Source organism: Populus alba, chromosome 1 (genome assembly GCF_005239225.2).
Source record: "Populus alba chromosome 1, ASM523922v2, whole genome shotgun sequence".
NCBI lineage: Eukaryota > Viridiplantae > Streptophyta > Magnoliopsida > Malpighiales > Salicaceae > Populus > Populus alba.
In genome coordinates, this window is record NC_133284.1 from 38,615,491 (window position 1) to 38,633,009 (window position 17,519).

The window sequence follows — 17,519 nt, forward strand, 5'->3', positions numbered from 1 at the left end:
TGTAAAGTCAAGCATCAATCCAATGTTGAATATTTTTAGCCCACGATAACCTATTAAGAACCACAGAGAAATAAATCATCAAGCTCAATTGTACGTGGAGGGATGAAATAAAAAAAACAAGGTTAGATAACTAGAATAGAAAAAAAAATTAAAGAAACAAAAAAAAAAAAGAATTACTGCTGCAATCCACAATTAACTATCTATGCTCCATCGTGGGTTTCCTAACCCATTGTGGCCTTGTTAAAAAAAAAAAAAAACAATGTTTCTAGATTAAAAAATATTTTTCAGGTAAAAATAATTTTTTCAAAGGAAAAACAGAGCTATCACAATTAAGTTTCCTATCAAAAATTGGCCAAAACCATCATTTTATAGTCAAAACCAAGTTTTTTGCATCAAAATTAGATTATTGAGGTCAAATATGTTATTTTACAATGAAAATCAGGTTTCTCATTAAAATTGGCCAATTTTATCATTTTATGATCAAAATCAAGTTTACCACGTCAAAATTGGTTTATTGATGTCAAACTTGTCTTTTTACAGTCACATCGGGTTTCCCATCAAAATTACCCAAAACCATTGTTTTGCAATCAAAATTGAATTTGCCACGTCTAAATTAGTAAAAAATTATTTATTAATGTCAATTTCATCATTTCAAGGTTAAAGTATTTTTTCTTAGAGTCAAAAAATATTTTTCGATGGTTAAGATTGTTTTCCCACTTATTTGAACTTTATCAAAATATATATGCTAAGTAAAAAATAGCTAGTGCACTAGATATAAATAATAATTACAACCCACGTGATGAGCTAGTGCGATAGGATATGATTAATCATGGTGCACTAGATATAAATAGCTAGTGCACCATTTGAGAGAGCTCATTTATTTTAGGTTTTAAAAGATTAGAGAAAATCTTGTAGAATTAATTCACCCTCCCCCTTTTTATGCTTTTTCTTCACTAAATTTAGGCTTTCAACAAAAGAGATTTGGGCCATTGAAAAAAAAGAAACAAAAAAAGGAAAGAGATCTGGTCATTTGATCTAAACATCTACTAAAACTCATGTTAATTCAGAAGCCTGATCTAAGCTTACGTATACCTAATAAAAACCCAAACAAATCATAGATCTCCATTCTAAATACCCACTAAATCTCAATTGTTGGTTCATAAACTTGATCCAAGCTCACCACATATCATGACCCAAACAAATCATAACTATAGATTCAATTTAAAACCATTGAGACATGGATTGTTAGATCAAATCAAAAAATATTTGAACCATCAAACCAAACAAGCTCATAAACGAACAACGACCCACACCACACCTGAGCTTAGCCCATGCCTCTTTCTTTCTTTTCACCAGTAGTGAAACAAGACACCATTTCTTCATTGTCCAACCACTATTCTCCTCACAACCACCTAAGAAAGAAACACCACCCCTCCCCAATCAAAACTTGCGGTGTCCCAGTCACCAATTCCACCATTAGTATCAAAAAAAGCCAAACAATTAAAGGGTATAGCCAAACTTTGTCATCACTGATTTCCCTCGTTGGTTGGCAATGAGATACATGATCACCATTGATGGACGAATAAGACTGAAGGCTTCTTATTGGACTGGTTAACACACCACCATCTTGTGGTTCATTATTGATAACCACCTGAAAACATATCTTTTCCTTATTGTATTTTTCTATATGCAATTTCTTTTATGCGATAATGTGTTACATGCTAGACACACATGCACACACATGTAAATAAAAACCATGAAGGAATGGTTGGTCGAGGATGATGATATTTTATGTGTAGTCAGGGTCTAATTCCACCAAGTTTGTCATTTAGCCTTGCAATAGGGTAAAAATAGAGAATTCCATCATTTATGTTTGATAATTGGAATCTTATATGCTTCTATCCAACACAATTCGCAAAAGCACTTAAGAAATGGAGTTAAGTCATAACTAGCGACAATAAGTCGAATCAAAAGTTAATATCTAATGCAAAAGTAAAAGTCTTACTGGGTTTGGCCATGCTTAATTTGAGTTTTAAACTATACTAGGTTGGAGTCAATTTTATATGACCCGATCGACTAAGCAAGTCAAAGTACGGCTCACTTAACTGAGCAAAAACCCGATTTTACTTCATTTTTTTCTTTAAGGCAACAACATTGTAACATTGATTCTTAAATACTGAGGTGATAACGTTTTTGGATCAACTCAAGTTAACTCGCCAAATACATAACTTGGTCGAGTCTAACAATTTTATTTTTTAAAATCATTTATTTATTTAACTACACAATAATAAAAATAGGTATACATAAGTAATCAAATGAATTTTTATTAAAAACACGTTGTAAAGGGTTGTTAAAAAAACACTTACAAATATAAAAATAAAGGCTATGATCTTAATAAAGAAAAAAAAAGTAAAACTTTTATGGCTGTAGACAAGCTAACATGTTTGGCCCAAAAAATAGGAGGCCATGTCTATTTCTTCTTCTTTTCTTTCTTTTTTTTTTTCCCTAACTTTTTTCTTTGTTTTTTGTTTTGTTTTTAAAAAAATAGACGATGTGTCATCTTCATTTTCAAATTTCAACCATCATATATTTGGTAAAAAAATTTAGTTGTGAGGTTTTCAATTCGGAAAACCATTTCCCAACCTATTTTGACCAAAAAAACCCAAAACACACCCTTTATACCTTAATAAACTAATATCTCAACCTAAAACACTTCTAAATTGGTCCAAAAATATAAAATTAAATCATTTTTTTTCTTTCTCAACTCTAATCTAATTTTTCTAACAAGATCAACATAAAAAACACCTTAATAGAACTTTTTTCATCGAATGAAACTAATCGACATCAAGAACTAGTTTTTTTTTGCTAGAATATGGATGACCAATGACTTTCTCTTACCTCTTTTGTTTTATGACAACTTCCTCTCTCATCTTCTAAAATAGGGACCTAAACTTTGAACAAACAAAGTTTTGGATTTGTTTTGGATCAAAATGTATAATTTTTTATTCAAAAAAATTAAAATGAAATTTAAGAAAAATTTCAAGACACATTTTGTAAAAAATGCATTGGATGAATAGTAAATGGGAAAAAAGGGCTGCATTTCTCAACCATTTTCAATTTTGGTCTCTCTGTGCCCTAATTTTTTATAAATAATAAAATCAAACTTTTTTATGCAAAATCAAGCATTAACTTAATGCCAACATGTTTTTTTTTTGTTTGGACACAATGACAACAAAATAAAATGAAAATAGAAATAAATCACTAAGTTTAAATTCTAAAAAGTAAAATATTGAAGGATGAAATATAAAAAAAAAACAAAAAAAAAAGAGTTAAAATTACAATCCATGATATTTACTCTATAATAAAGATTTCAGGAACAGTGGTTCATCAACACTGTATTTTTTTCTTAAAAGTTTAGTTTAATTTAATGTTTATTTTAATTAATTCACTCGTTTATTTATTTCATTAGTTTAGGAAAAAAGGAGAACAAAGGGACTAATGTCAAGGGTTCCAATCAAGAAGGACTAAGTTATAATGGTTTGAAAACTTAGAGACCAAGAATAATAATTTACTCCAAAATAAGTAATAATATCTGCTCCGCTTTGCTGCCATATTCTATAAATACACGCTCCGTGGTAGGCGCCTCCCTCTTTCCTCTCTCAACACTCCTCTCTCTAAAAAGCATCTAAAAACATTCAGAGAGGGTGGGAGAGAGAAAGAACCACAGCATTCCTCTTTTCTCTTTGCAACGACGCCGTTAGGTACTATTTTCTCTTCTATGGTCCAAAATTATTATTGTTTTTTTTTTTTTTTTTCTAATATCAGATCTGAATCTGTTTGATCTTAGAAAGTATAGAATCAAGAGTCTGTGTAACCTGTTTGATCGTTGAGAAAATACTTGTATTAATTAATTAGATCTGCCTTTTCATTTCTTTCTTTTTTCTGATTAATTTTTAAATTTTTTTTTAATTTATTTGTTTTACTCATTTAAGCTTATTGGGGTAATTATTTTAGGGTTTTGATTAAAATGGCCGCTACAGTGACTGCATCTTCCGCGGGTCCGCGGTATGCACCGGAGGACCCGACTCTCCCGAAACCATGGAGAGGTTTAGTTGATGGTAAAACCGGTTACCTTTATTTTTGGAATCCAGAGACCAATGTTACTCAGTATGAGAGGCCTACTCTGCCGAAGTCTGTTTCGTCACTACCCGTTACTTCATCTGTTCAAGTTCACCAGTCTTCTCATCGGGGGTACAGTCCCTCCGTTAAGGAAGATGATAGGTATGGAAGAGCCAACAATGCTGGATCAAAACCAGATGCTGTAACCAGGAGTATTAGCAGTAGTAGTCAGGTATGGTTGCCATCAAAGTTACGACAGGGTTGATATATGATTTCAAACAATAAAGAATGTGAATGTGTGGTAATATTGAATTGTCTGTTTAAGCTTTCCTGCATATAGATCCTCACCAAGATGTAATTTTGTTTTGCGGTTATCTGATGCGATGTCCTTAATTTTTCTTAGAGTGCAAGAGGTGCAGCAATTCAATCTGAGAATGTCCCAAATGGAACAGCCAATGGACTCTCTGCTCGGGTATATGGATCATCAGCTGGAGGAAGTGGTATGTCTGGAGAGGCTTATCGCCGCCGCCATGAAATAACTGTCACTGTGAGTTCATGGATTTCCTTGAATGAGTTTTGTTTTGGTGCTTCTTACACGTGGTGTGCTGTTTATGCATGGCATTTTTACCTGTCCATCTTATGAGACAGATTGTGAATCTTTGTTACTTTTTCTCGGAAATTTACGAATAAGTATGTTCTGAAGCACATTTGGAACTTCTTTTTATGCTAATATCTCTGATCAAGCAGCTTGTTAAATCTGAACATTGAGTTAATTTCAGATATTCTCCGTAGAACATTGCTGTGAGAATTTTGGATCAGAATTGTCATACTAATCGATTACCAGTAATGTTAGGGACCAGAACTTGCTGAATATTCCCTTTATTTGCTTAATCTATCTCTTTCTTCCCTGCTTCACTCCCCTATCACCGGACATGATTTTTTTTTGTGGACATTCTTATAGGAATGTTTGATGTTTGCATTTAAAATAGATTAGCCTATTTGCTACATAATTATTTTTGTGAAATTAATCTGTGAGAGCATGAGTGGTTTAGAACCTGCATGCAGTCCTTGTTTATATTAACTTTGTAGTGGATCATTAGATAAGATGTTAAAATTTTCCCTGATAACTATTCACAGGGTGATGAAGTGCCCCCACCTCTAACATCATTTGAAGCTACTGGCTTTCCTTCCGAGATTTTAAAAGAGGTATGCATTTCTAGTTCCTTATTCTCTCTGTGTGTAGAGAACCTGTGGCGTGGAGCTCTTGTAAGTTAGAAAAACCATGAAAAGTGTTTCTCATGCTAAGTTATGTGATTGATGGAGGTCCAATGTTGAGTTTCAGACTCGTTAATGCTTTTGCCCTCTGTACTTTTTGTCGCAGGTGCGATATTTGCTCCTGCGAGGAGCTAATGTCGTACGCTGTGCTGTCCTCCCTTTGGGGCCTTGCATATAATTTGGAGCGCCCTTATATGGTGGACCATTTTTTTGGGAGGGTTTTCTGAATCGCCCAAGTTCGTGGCTGGGACTGTCATTGGTGATGTTATAGTCTACCACTTGGTCCGAACGGAAGAAGAGGCCTCCTCCTGCTCCAGCTTGCATCAGCAAGCATTTGCCGACTGCATATGGGGGATGATGCTTCTTCTGCCATTCGCCACTCTATAAGTCCAAAGAAAATCGACCAGAATCTTGAAGCCAGTACCTCAGCTTATGGTCCTTGCTGGGTTTTTGCTTTTTCCAGGTACTCAATGCAGGGTTCTCTGCCCCAACTCCAATTCAGGCACAATCATGGCCGATCGCATTGCAAAGTAGAGATATAGTGGCCGTTGCCAAGACTGGTTCGGGTAAAACACTAGGTTACCTAATACCAGGCTTTATCCATCTCAAGCGCAGCTGTAATGACCCTCGACTGGGTCCAACAGTGCTGGTACTGTCACCAACAAGAGAACTGGCTACACAGATACAAGTTGAAGCTGTGAAGTTTGGAAAGTCATCAAGATTTTCCTGCACGGTATGCTATTCATGGTTTAATATGCATGTGTTATGTAGATCTGTTCACATGTATGTGTATTTTCTGGTCCAAAATTATTTGTTAATCTATTTATTAATATATTCTGAGCTTTTTTATTTATTTATTTATTTATTATTAATGCCTTTTTGTGATATTACTCATGTTTTCTATGATATGTTGTGTTTCAGTGCTTGTATGGAGGAGCGCCAAAGGGTCCCCAGTTAAAAGAACTAGACAGAGGAGCAGATATTGTGGTTGCCACTCCTGGTCGCTTGAATGACATTCTTGAAATGAGGAGAATTAGCCTCAGTCAAGTTTCTTACCTTGTACTAGATGAGGCTGATCGCATGTTGGACATGGGTTTTGAACCCCAGATACGAAAGATTGTAAAGGAAGTGCCTGCTCGTCGCCAGACCCTCATGTACACAGCAACTTGGCCAAAGGAAGTTAGAAAAATTGCAGCAGATCTTCTTGTCAATCCTGTTCAGGTTAATATCGGCAACGTAGATGAGCTTGTGGCAAACAAGTCAATCACACAGGTCTGAACTCTACTTTTTCTGTTCTGATGTAGCCCAAAGTAAATTTGGACTTTTAACAAATAGATTAGATGTTTTGTCCTTTTAAACTTCCTTGCATTTCAGTGTAACTTAAGAGCAAGAGTATATTCATAAGCATTTGTTTGGTTGAATAAACTGTATGTGTTATGCTCTTTCAGTATGTTGAATTATTGGCACCATTGGAAAAACATAGACGGTTAGAGCAGATATTGCGGTCACAAGAATCTGGATCAAAGATTATTATTTTTTGCTCAACCAAGAAGATGTGTGATCAACTTGCTCGCAACCTAACCCGCCAATTTGGAGCTGCTGCTATTCATGGTGACAAATCTCAGAGTGAGAGGGATTATGTTCTGAGTCAGTTCCGAACTGGGAGGTCTCCAATACTTGTAGCTACTGATGTAGCTGCTCGAGGACTAGACATTAAAGATATCAGGTTAGGGACTGTCCCTATATATATATATATAGCTAGAATGTTTGTATTGATTACACACTGTGGTCTTATTAATTGTTAAGTTATTTAGCTTCAGGGAAATTGTATACAATACAGTTATAATATCTTGATTCCTGAGCCTGGCTGCATGCTGTATTTCTTTGGGATGTCAGCAAATTTTGAAAAATTTACCTTTTCTTCTCTTAGGCTATGTTTATTTGAAAAACATTTTTAGTTTTCCATGTTTGGTGCAACTTAGGAAAACCAGTCAAAGGAATGTTTTCCAGAAATTGAAAAATTATGCTTTGTTTGGGGGAATTTGATTTCCCCTCTCCACAAAGGGAAAGTGTATCCTAAAGATTCAATAGCTTGAAGAACCTGCAAACAAATTGTATTAAAGTTATTATCATTAAAAAAGATAGTTTGTTATACCAATTTTATTATTCAAAAAAGGTAATATGAAGTTGATTTCCGGTTCATGCCAAATACTGGAAAACATTGTTTTCCCATAACATAGCCAAACATCATGGATGTTTTGTTTTCTCAGAATAATTTCCATGGAATTTGTTTCCAAAATCAGTTGGTTTTCTGGCAAACAAACTGAGCCTTAGTATTCCTGCATTGAATTAATCAGAAAGCAATGTAAGTTTTAATCAATATAACTGATAAATTTATGCAAAGATTTGTAGAACTTTCTGAAAGAAGTGTTTGGAAAGATTTTCATTAGACAAAGCTTTGGACATCTTTATTTGCATCGCTTACACTAACTAAATGAGAATTCTAGGAGTTTCAAGTCTTTATTTGGAAGCACATGTGTCTTCTGCATCCCATTGTGTGCCCTTTTGTGCAATGGCTGCCAGTTTTTTGCTCATGCAGAAGCTTTTTATATCTTGATTCCATCATTCTGTCATTTGGATTTTCAATGCCAACTAATGTTTGGATGATGAACTTAGAGGAATATGTTATGAGTTGTCCACACTTCATTGATACCATACATGCTTTTTCACATTTCCTGATTTTCTTGTCTGAGTTGACAAGATAAATTACTGTGGTAATAATTAGTTTTGAATTTGTTTCAGAGTGGTTATCAATTATGACTTCCCTACTGGAGTAGAAGATTATGTTCATAGGATTGGGAGAACTGGGAGGGCAGGGGCCACTGGAGTGGCCTACACATTCTTTGGTGACCAGGATGCAAAGCATGCTTCAGATCTCATCAAAGTTCTGGAAGGAGCAAATCAGCAGGTCCCTCCAGAGATACGAGATATGGCTTCACGTGGTGGTGGGGGGATGGGAAGGTTTAGACGTTGGGGCTCTGGCTCTGGTGGTCATGATGGGGGGCGTGGTGGACGCAGTGATTTTGGTTTTGGTGGAAGGGGTAGTTGGGGAATGTCCAACTCTGGTTCTAGCAGACCAGAAAGAGGTGGAGGCCGTGGAAATGACCATGAGTTGCGGGACAGGTACATTGGCTAATTTGAATTATTCATAACTTTAAATATCTTATTTTCATTTGGGCTACCTTGGAAGTATGAAGTGATTTTACAGAAATGGGAGCTTGTTGCATCCAGCACAGCATCTCTTTTATTTAAGTTATTCCATTGTACTAATAATGATTGTAACATTGTTTTTTTTTTTTTTTTGTTTCTTTTGCAGTAGCCTTATTTTTTTGTTTTATTTCAACTCCATGGCAATCTGTTTTTTGCATTTAGGTTCTTCATGGTTTTAATAAATGACCTTTGCGTTTTGCTATCATAAGAACTGTTTTATGTGCTTTATTTGGGTTAAAGTTGAATTTGTGAAGATGCAAATGAATTCTTGCTATTACTGCTGTTCCTAGTGTTGTAACGGTAGGAAATGCCTCTGATACTTGTGGACAGGTATGATCGGGGATACGGTGACGGGCATGATAAAGGCCACAATCACAATCGGAGCCCTGACAAGGGATCAGGTTGGGGTGATCGCAGTAAAAGTTGGAACCGTGATAAAAGCCGTAGTCGGAGCCCGGACAGGCATGATAGGGCTCCACCAGTGCGCAGTTTTCACCAGGCAATGATGGAAAAGGGTCGGGCATCCATCCCTGTTCAAACCCAGCACGAGAGGTCTCGGTCACCTATTGCTGGTGGTGGTGGTAGCAGTTTTCACAAGGCAATAATGGAAAGGGGTCGGGCATCGCCACCACGTCAAGTCCACCGTGAGAGGTCTCGATCCCCTTATCATGGTAGTGGTGGGAGTTTCCACAAGGAAATGATCGAACAAAGTCGGTCATCCTCTTACCATGCCCAGCAGGAGCGGGGGAGATCGCCAAGCAGTGGACATGATAGAGGATTTAATGCTGGGCCTCGTTCTTATGTTGGAGAAGAAGAGGAGGAGGGAATGATTCCAGCCGATGAAGATGGCATGATACCTCCGGATGATAATGGCATGTTTCGAGGAGCAGTGGAAAAACGCCACTGATCTCCTTGATGATGGTTTTGCTGATAGTAGATGCGGTCTGTTTTTTTTTGTACGGTTCCTTTTGGTGCAGCCTCCGAGGGCAGGGGAGTCGTAGCCATGACAAGGGGAATAAAGGTGGGTAGTTGATTTTTGGTGGATGTGCCCCTTAATTCTGAACAATGAAAAACTTTAACCGGAAGTCCCTTTCTCAGAGATTCTGCTTAAATGTATGTAACATAACAAGCTATGAATTTTATAACGTATTTTCTGTATAACTCTGCAACCACAATCCTTTTAGTTAATCTTCCTGAGCGTTTGGTGGAAGCTATTTGAACAGTAATCCTTGATTTATGTGTTTCAGTGCTCGTAATTTCGTTTATGTGCCTGGCTGGGAATGATCAGAATCATTATTAATTGCTGGGTTTCGAAAATGAAACTCATTTGAGAAAATCATCTCAGATCATGCTCGTGGATGTCCATTACATGAATTGTGTGTAAATTAGATGAATTGTGCATAAGTGGATGTTTATTAGTTGAGTTGTATGTAAGTTGATTCGGATATTTTATATAAATAAAAAAAACTATCTAGGTTTATGCTCGTGGATGTTTATTAGATCAGGTGTGTGGTGGGTGTAGGCTAATTAAAACACTTAATGTAAATAATAATAATAAAAAATTATCTTAGTTCATGCTTGCAGATGTTCATTAGTTGAGGTGGTGAGACGTGTGTAAGTGAATATTTATTAGTTCAGGTGTATTTAAGCTGATTTGGATATTTTATTTAAATAAAAAAAAAAATCTCTTAACTCACTTAGATGTGTCCAACGAAAAAAAAAATCATAATTGTATTTGTTCATTGAAAAAAAATCATAGTTCTTTCAAGGGCCGAGATTGGTTTATCTCAACGGATCCTTTTTCAAACAAATTTAAGAAGAGCACAAGGCATTGAAAGCTAAACTTAAATGCCTTTGAAGGGCTAGAGGTAATAAAAATGTTAATTAACAGTTGCAAGATTACTAGTCTTCTTGAGCAGGAGTCAACATAGAGTGATAAATTAAGCTAAAACTTAGGGCATTAACCACAGAAAACTAAAATAGTTATATGCTTTTACATGACCAAAGATTAGGCTCACCTTTAATAAGACAATTAATGGAGAGTGATTCCAATAGAAGCTAACTAGGAAAGGCATTAATAAGTATTCGGTTACAGAAGGAGGGAGGTGCTTTTTGTTCTCGCCTCCCAACAAAATAGTTTTTTCATTCAATTAATTTTTTAAAAATATATTAAAATAATATTTATTTTTTATTTTTTAAAAATTATATTTTAATTACACTAATATATTAAAACGATTGGAAAACATAAAATAAAATTTAACTTACAATAAAAAAAAATTCAATTTTTTTTAAATACAAATACAAAATGACTTACCAACGTATCAAAAGATTATATATGAGATGTAACTAATCATGTAAAGAAAGGTCGAGTAAACTCAGTCCCTTCTTCGCCCAGCAACTCTAAGCAGCAAAATATCAAGTAATATTAAAAAATACAATGCCTCTAACTTGATCATTTCCAATTAGCAATTATTAACTCTCTTTTTTAATTACTAAGATAATATCCATTATTATTTGTAAAGAATACAACTCAATTGATTAAACTTTAGATTTGTTTCTTAGAAGTCACCAGTTTGAGTTTCACAAACCTCAAGACTACTAGAGGCTTACATGATCATTAACTTCAGGATTCGTGGAATTAGTCGAGATACATACAAGCTGACTTGAATACTCATATTAATAATAATAATAAAAAAAAATAGCATTTAAGGCAAGAATTGTTAGCGAAAAATAAAATAAATAAAATTAATGGCCAAAGGATCGTCCACGCCAAATAGATGGCAAGTGCACTCACTAACTTACCATCAGGGCAAGGCCTTAAACCTCATACCAAATTGTAAGCTAATGAAATCATACATGCATGCATGCATACATACATACGTGTGTGTTCAGACAATTGATGAATTGAACTATGATTTATTTACTTGTAAAATTATATAAACTATATTTTAAAAGAAACGAAAAGGCCTTACATGGATGCCACGTGTCCTTCAAAGGATTTTCCTAGAGATACAAACCTTATCAAGACATGGTGATTATCAATATTGCAAAACAAAATAAAACAACAAATAATTTCACAAAATAAAATAAATAAAATGATAAATTTCACCGATTGCAATAGAAAAAGAGAGAGCTAAACAGTCACTAACAAGAAGCAATATTAACCCTTGAATGTAGTATCATCAAAGGCTAGAAATCAGCCAAGTGTACACCAACCCTCTCTCAGCTCACCAATAAAGCCCCTAGAAATCAACAGTAAACCAGCCTCCCTTCCTAGCTACTGCTCCCTCCCTCTCTCTCTCTCTCTCTCTCTCTCTCTCTCTCTCTCTCTCGTTTATATTCTCTCTGAGCCCTGGCTACCCTCTCTACTGCGTGGAGCTTAATACAATGCTGAGAGATGAATTTCCTTTCCTTTCAAGCCTTCTCTCTGAATACAACTTGAATCCAGAGGGAACTAATGACTTTTCCCTTGAAGAGGCTCTCTCTTCCATGGGCCTTTTTTACAATTTTCACCATCTTGGTTATGGCCACCCCACCAATATCACTCCCCCCTATCTTGATCTTGATCATTTTACCATTGAAGGCTCCTCGCAGAATCCGTTTTCTGGAATTTCAGGAACATACATCGACCCGGCTCGCCTTGATTCCTTGGCAAGTGGCTTCTCTAGTCATGATCTCAATGCTTATGCACCCACAGTACCTTTGTTGCCTGCAGGTTGTGGAGATAGGCTATTGCATGGCTTACAAAGAGGACCAGTTCGGGATCATGATTATCAGAAAATATCTGGAGCTCGCTCGAATCAAAAGGAGATGAAGGAGCAACGCGGGTTTGAAGAAATCGGACGGACGAGGATCGCTAACAATGGGGTATCCACAGATGAGGCATCATGTGTGAGCACTGAAGATTCTAAGCATCACAAGCAAGTTAATCATCATAGGAAGGCCAAGAAGTTGCTACCGGAAAAGGACTCCAAGGTTCATAAGAAATCTCAAGTTATCAAAGGCCAATGGACTCCTCAAGAAGACAGGTAGATAGGATTCTCACTTTCTCTTGCTGTTTCTTTTCATTGCTTATGAATTAGGGTTCTTGCACATGCATGTCTGCTACGTGTTATCAGTACTTGAGCTAGAAGGAACTGACTTTGTGAATCTCTAATGGTAGACTATTAGTGCAATCGGTGAAGCAGTATGGAATAAAGAAATGGTCTCAGATTGCAAAGATGCTGGAGGGCAGAGTAGGGAAGCAGTGTAGAGAGAGATGGCATAACCATTTGAGGCCAGACATCAAGGTTTCTCCTCCCTTTCCATCCATTTTCTCCTCTCTTATCTCTTGGTAGTTATAGATATAAATATATTACCTTCCTTATACATGGCCAATTAATAGCAATATAAATACATTTATGCACATACTAAATTCACATAGTATATAAATACTTTTCTTATAGATAAAACGCTGAATTTACCTTCGATTTTATAGAATTATAGAGAAAAAAGTTGTTATATTAATAAAATACAATCTCTCCATCTTGCTTTAAGGTCCTTGTTGATATAGCATACAATTTCAAATTTGGTTCGCTATTAAAGTTGTGAGTCTTGTGACAACGCATTGACATGCATAGTAACTGAGTGTCATGAGTTGTCACACATAATAACTCGTCGAGGCAAATCTTACATCAAGGATAATGAGTAATGCTACTGTTACTTTTTTTTTTTTTTTAAAAATGTTGAAATTACCTTCCATTTTTGGAGAAATAATGAGAAAAAAGGTGGTATATTTATGAAAGACAATTCTAACGTTTTGTTTTAAGTATCTTGCCACCGACATCCCACGAGAATAAATCATAAAATCTCATTTTTGGTCTACTAAGGAAGTAGAGACAACGCATCGACATGCATGATGACTGAGCGTCAAGCTGGATTAGAACTTACTGTAACAAATCTTATCTGGAGGATAACGAGTGATGCTCTTGCCACCCTTAAAAAAAAACATATATGTTAAAACCATCTTAAATTCTAAAGAATTACATAAAAAAAAAAGTGGTATATTAATAGAGAAATGATGCGTGATATAGCTCCGGTTTTAGTCTTCAAAAAATAGAACATATCTGTAATTAAGAAAATTATTATGAAATCTCAACTTTAGATGACTACCATCACATGCATGGTACTTGCTTTGATTTCTCCATTTGAATATATGTTTGTAGCTATAACCCTAGCTTGGTTCTGTGCATTTGGTCGATTACATGTATGTGGTCATGCTTGTGCTTGAATGAAGCTCTATGATTTTAATTGCTATCTGGACAGAAAGGCATAAACATTCCTTCAAATACTTGGCATTGCTTTGTCTTCCTTCTAAGCACCACAATATGCATAATAGTAATATCATATCAATATATCATTCATCCAACATGCAGAAAGATGCATGGAGTGAGGAAGAGGATGAGCTACTAATCAATGCCCACAAAGAGATTGGAAATAGATGGGCCGAGATTGCCAAGAGATTACCTGGAAGGACAGAGAACACCATAAAGAATCACTGGAATGCGACCAAGAGAAGGCAATTTTCAAGGCGTGAATCTGGAAAGGACCTGGATTCTAAAAGCACCCTCTTGCAAAGCTACATTATGATGGTGACTTCATCCTCATCAACTCAAGAAAATAACGAGGAAGAGAAAACTGAGGACGTTAATTCCAATTCACCTAACCAAAACGAGAGCCCAGGTTCATCCTCGACAGATTTGGAAATCCCAGATGGACATGGCCATAACAACGAGGCATCCCAGTTATCTTTTGACACAAACTTGTTTAATGATAGTTACGGGTTTATGTCCTTCCTGGAAGAGATGCCTTGCAGCTGCGTGGTTGATGAGAGCAATATGGAGTTTGAGATGTCGGGATTGCATAGTTTGATGAAGGGTGCTGAGGTGAAGAAGGAGATGGATTTGCTAGAGATGATCACCCAAGGAATTAGTCACTAAGCTTTTCTTCCAATTGCTGTCAGCTGCATGCAGAGAGACTCTTCTTCATGGTCATGAGGGTGTAATTAAGTAGTGGGCTTCATTTCTTTTTTCCAGTGGAATGCTTTCAATGTTTGTTTTCTTCCTTGCACCAGCAATGCTTTTCCCCAACTTTTTTGGAATTAGGAAAGTCCATGGACTAATTTGTAGTGGATATATGTGTTCTTATAGATATATATTTCCTTTAGGTCATTTCAGAAAGTTAACAAGCTTCAAATTCGTGGAATATACATGCTAAAAGTCTAGAAAGAATAAGAGAATATTGTAGAAGAATGGCTCAACCTTTAACAGTTGATTCTATGTATTTATAGCTATTATACAAAGCCCTGTAAATCTGCAATTAGTTATACATAACATATCACTTGTCTACTTTACAGCCTAAACGTTAGCTAACAAATATATTCAAAAGCCTTGATTGTAGCTATGCAATCTGTTACAATAGCTGTTGATATCTTGTATTGTATCATGCCCCCGCAAGTTGATGGGGAGGATGCCACAACAACTTGTCACGAAAGAAACAAAATGTAGCCGAGGTTAATCCTTTGGTAAAGAGATCAGCAAGTTGATTCGTTGAGCGAACAAAGGAGACTTGAAGGAAACCATTTGAGATAAGTTCACGTATAAAATGATAAGAAAGCTCAACGTGTTTTGTGCGGGCATGGAAAACAAGATTGTGAGCCAATTGAGTAGCACCCATGTTGTCGGAGTAGAGATTGCAAGGCAGGGAAGTGGGAAAACCAATGTCACGAAGAACATAAGAAATCCACAAGAGATCTGCAGAAGCATGAGTAAGAGCTTTATATTCGGATTCGGTACTAGAGAGGGCAACTGTTAATTGTTTCTTGGCACTTCAGGAGATTAAATGAGAGCCAAGAAAAACACAATGGCCCATGGTTGAGCGACGAGTATCAGGACACCCCGCCCAATCAGCATCGACAAAGCAGGATAAAGTGGGAGACGAGGTGGCAGAGAAGCAGATACCAGAACCAATTGTACCCTTCAGGTATCTTAAAATTCGTTTAACAGCTTGGAGATGAGCATCACGTGGAGAGTGCATGAATTGGCAGACTTGTTGAACAGAATAAGATATATCCGGTCGTGTAAACGTGAGGTATTGTAGAGCTCCCACAAGACGACGATATTCATGAGGATCAGATAATAAAAGGCCATCAGACATGGAAAGTTTGCGTCCAGAGACGACAGGAGTAGATTGAGGCTTACAATCAAGCATGCTGGCAGACTTAAGTATAGACAACAGATACTTAGTTTGCGTGAGTCGAAGATGAGTGAGAGCACGATGGACTTCAAGACCAAGGAAATAATGAAGGTCACTAAGATCTTTCATATGGAAGCGTTGAGAGAGCTTAGTGACAAAGCGATCAATAAGAAAATCTGTTGAACCCATAATAATAATATCGTCAATGTATACAAGCAGCAGCATGGTACCAGTAGATGCATGATACATAAAAAGAGAATGATCAGCTTTGCTAGATTTAAAGCCAAGAGAAAGTAAGGCAGTACTAAAACTTTGGAACCACACACGCGGTGCTTGACGTAAACCATAAATGGAACGGTGAAGTTTGCAGACATGGTTAGGAAAAGAAAAGTGAATAAAACCAGGAGGTTGAGACATAAAAACCTCTTCAGTCAAAGCACCATGCAGAAAAGCCTTTTTAACGTCAAGTTGCCGAATACGCTAGTGACGAGAGAGACCAATTGACAGAAGAAGACGAACTGTTGTAGCTTTAGCAACTGGACTGAAAGTGTTTGTAAAATCAACACCCTGCTCTTGATTGAAGCCTTTAGCGACTAGACGCGCTTTATAGCGTTCAATGGAACCATTAGCACGCTCTTTGATTTTGTAAACCCAACGACAGCCCACAACGTTCATAGAGGATGTACGAGGCACTAAGGACCATGTCTGATTATCAAGGAGTGCACGATACTCATCTGTTATGGCAGATATCCAATGTGAATCAAGGCTGGCAGTTTTGAAAGATGAAGGTTCGCGAGGGATGGAGGAGGTAAGAGGGTGTTTGGGAGTGTGGTTGCTGTTGCTTTTCAAAGTGCTTTTCACTTAGAAAAGCATGCCAATAATATTTTTTTATTTTTTAAAAATCATTTTTGAGATCAGCACATCAAAATGATTTGAAAACATCAAAAACATATTACTTCCAAGCTAAAAAAAAAAAAAAAATTCAAATTTTATGAAAAGCGCTTTTCAAACGCAATCCCAAACAGCCCCTAAGTAGTGCAACATACTTTTGAGGTAGTGGATAGTTACTGGCACAAAGAGCACGAGGCTTACTGATGCCAGACTTTGCACAAGTAATCATAGGATGGTCGTTGGAAATCAGCGGAGCTGAGGCAGATGCAAGCAATGGGATTGCAGACTGATCGAGTGTAGCACAAATGGTGGAAGTAGTGAGTGGCAAACTAACAGTAGGTGAGGAAGATTGAGTTGCAGGAGATGAAGAGTGTGCTCGTGTGGCCGTAAGGGATGCATCAGGATGATGAGTTGGTGACGAGGAGTGACTGAGTAAGGCTGGTTCAAAGGCTACAGCCAAAGGTAGTAGTGGGGCAGTAATAGGAGAAGAGACATTAGTGGGAGTAGCAGAAGGCAGTCCATAAGGAAATTCATTTTCATTGAATACTACATGTCGAGAGATGAATATACGACCAGTGGAAGAGTCTAAGCAGCGATAACCTTTATGAATATTGCTATACCCAATGAAAACACAACGACGTGTTTTAGGGGTAAGCTTGTCTTGACCATAGTCACCAAGAAAAGGGTAACAAGAACAACCAAAAGTGCGGAGTAAACTGTAGTCTGGACGA

The 17,519-nt window shown here is 36.7% G+C and overlaps 2 protein-coding genes across 2 annotated transcripts; both read left to right on the plus strand.

Annotated features, from left to right (window-relative positions):
• Nucleotides 1-3,621: 3,621 nt before the first annotated feature.
• Nucleotides 3,622-9,890, plus strand: LOC118036947 (DEAD-box ATP-dependent RNA helicase 14). The gene is made up of 9 exons (XM_035042821.2): nucleotides 3,622-3,761; nucleotides 4,015-4,351; nucleotides 4,523-4,666; nucleotides 5,257-5,325; nucleotides 5,858-6,127; nucleotides 6,316-6,666; nucleotides 6,843-7,120; nucleotides 8,197-8,577; nucleotides 8,995-9,890. The coding sequence occupies exons 2-9, from the start codon at nucleotides 4,028-4,030 to the stop codon at nucleotides 9,569-9,571; spliced, it is 2,394 nt and encodes a 797-aa protein (XP_034898712.1). The 5' UTR covers nucleotides 3,622-3,761; nucleotides 4,015-4,027; the 3' UTR covers nucleotides 9,572-9,890.
• Nucleotides 9,891-12,187: 2,297 nt separating this feature from the next.
• LOC118036933 (transcription factor MYB98) lies at nucleotides 12,188-14,774 on the plus strand. Its single transcript, XM_035042799.2, has 3 exons — nucleotides 12,188-12,692; nucleotides 12,827-12,953; nucleotides 14,079-14,774. Exons 1-3 carry the CDS (start codon nucleotides 12,475-12,477, stop codon nucleotides 14,640-14,642), a joined length of 909 nt encoding a protein of 302 aa, XP_034898690.1. The 5' UTR covers nucleotides 12,188-12,474; the 3' UTR covers nucleotides 14,643-14,774.
• The last annotated feature ends 2,745 nt before the right edge of the window (nucleotides 14,775-17,519 follow it).

Excerpts from the sequence above, each read along its gene's own strand:
- LOC118036947 (XM_035042821.2), top strand. The coding sequence starts at position 4,028 with ATGGCCGCTACAGTGACTGCATCTTCCGCGGGTCCGCGGTATGCACCG. Across the intron at positions 6,667-6,842 it reads CAAACAAGTCAATCACACAG|TATGTTGAATTATTGGCACC; the intron begins GTCTGAACTCTA and ends ATGCTCTTTCAG. Across the intron at positions 8,578-8,994 it reads GACCATGAGTTGCGGGACAG|GTATGATCGGGGATACGGTG; the intron begins GTACATTGGCTA and ends ACTTGTGGACAG.
- LOC118036933 (XM_035042799.2), top strand. The coding sequence starts at position 12,475 with ATGAAGGAGCAACGCGGGTTTGAAGAAATCGGACGGACGAGGATCGCT. Across the intron at positions 12,693-12,826 it reads TGGACTCCTCAAGAAGACAG|ACTATTAGTGCAATCGGTGA; the intron begins GTAGATAGGATT and ends CTCTAATGGTAG. Across the intron at positions 12,954-14,078 it reads ATTTGAGGCCAGACATCAAG|AAAGATGCATGGAGTGAGGA; the intron begins GTTTCTCCTCCC and ends TCCAACATGCAG.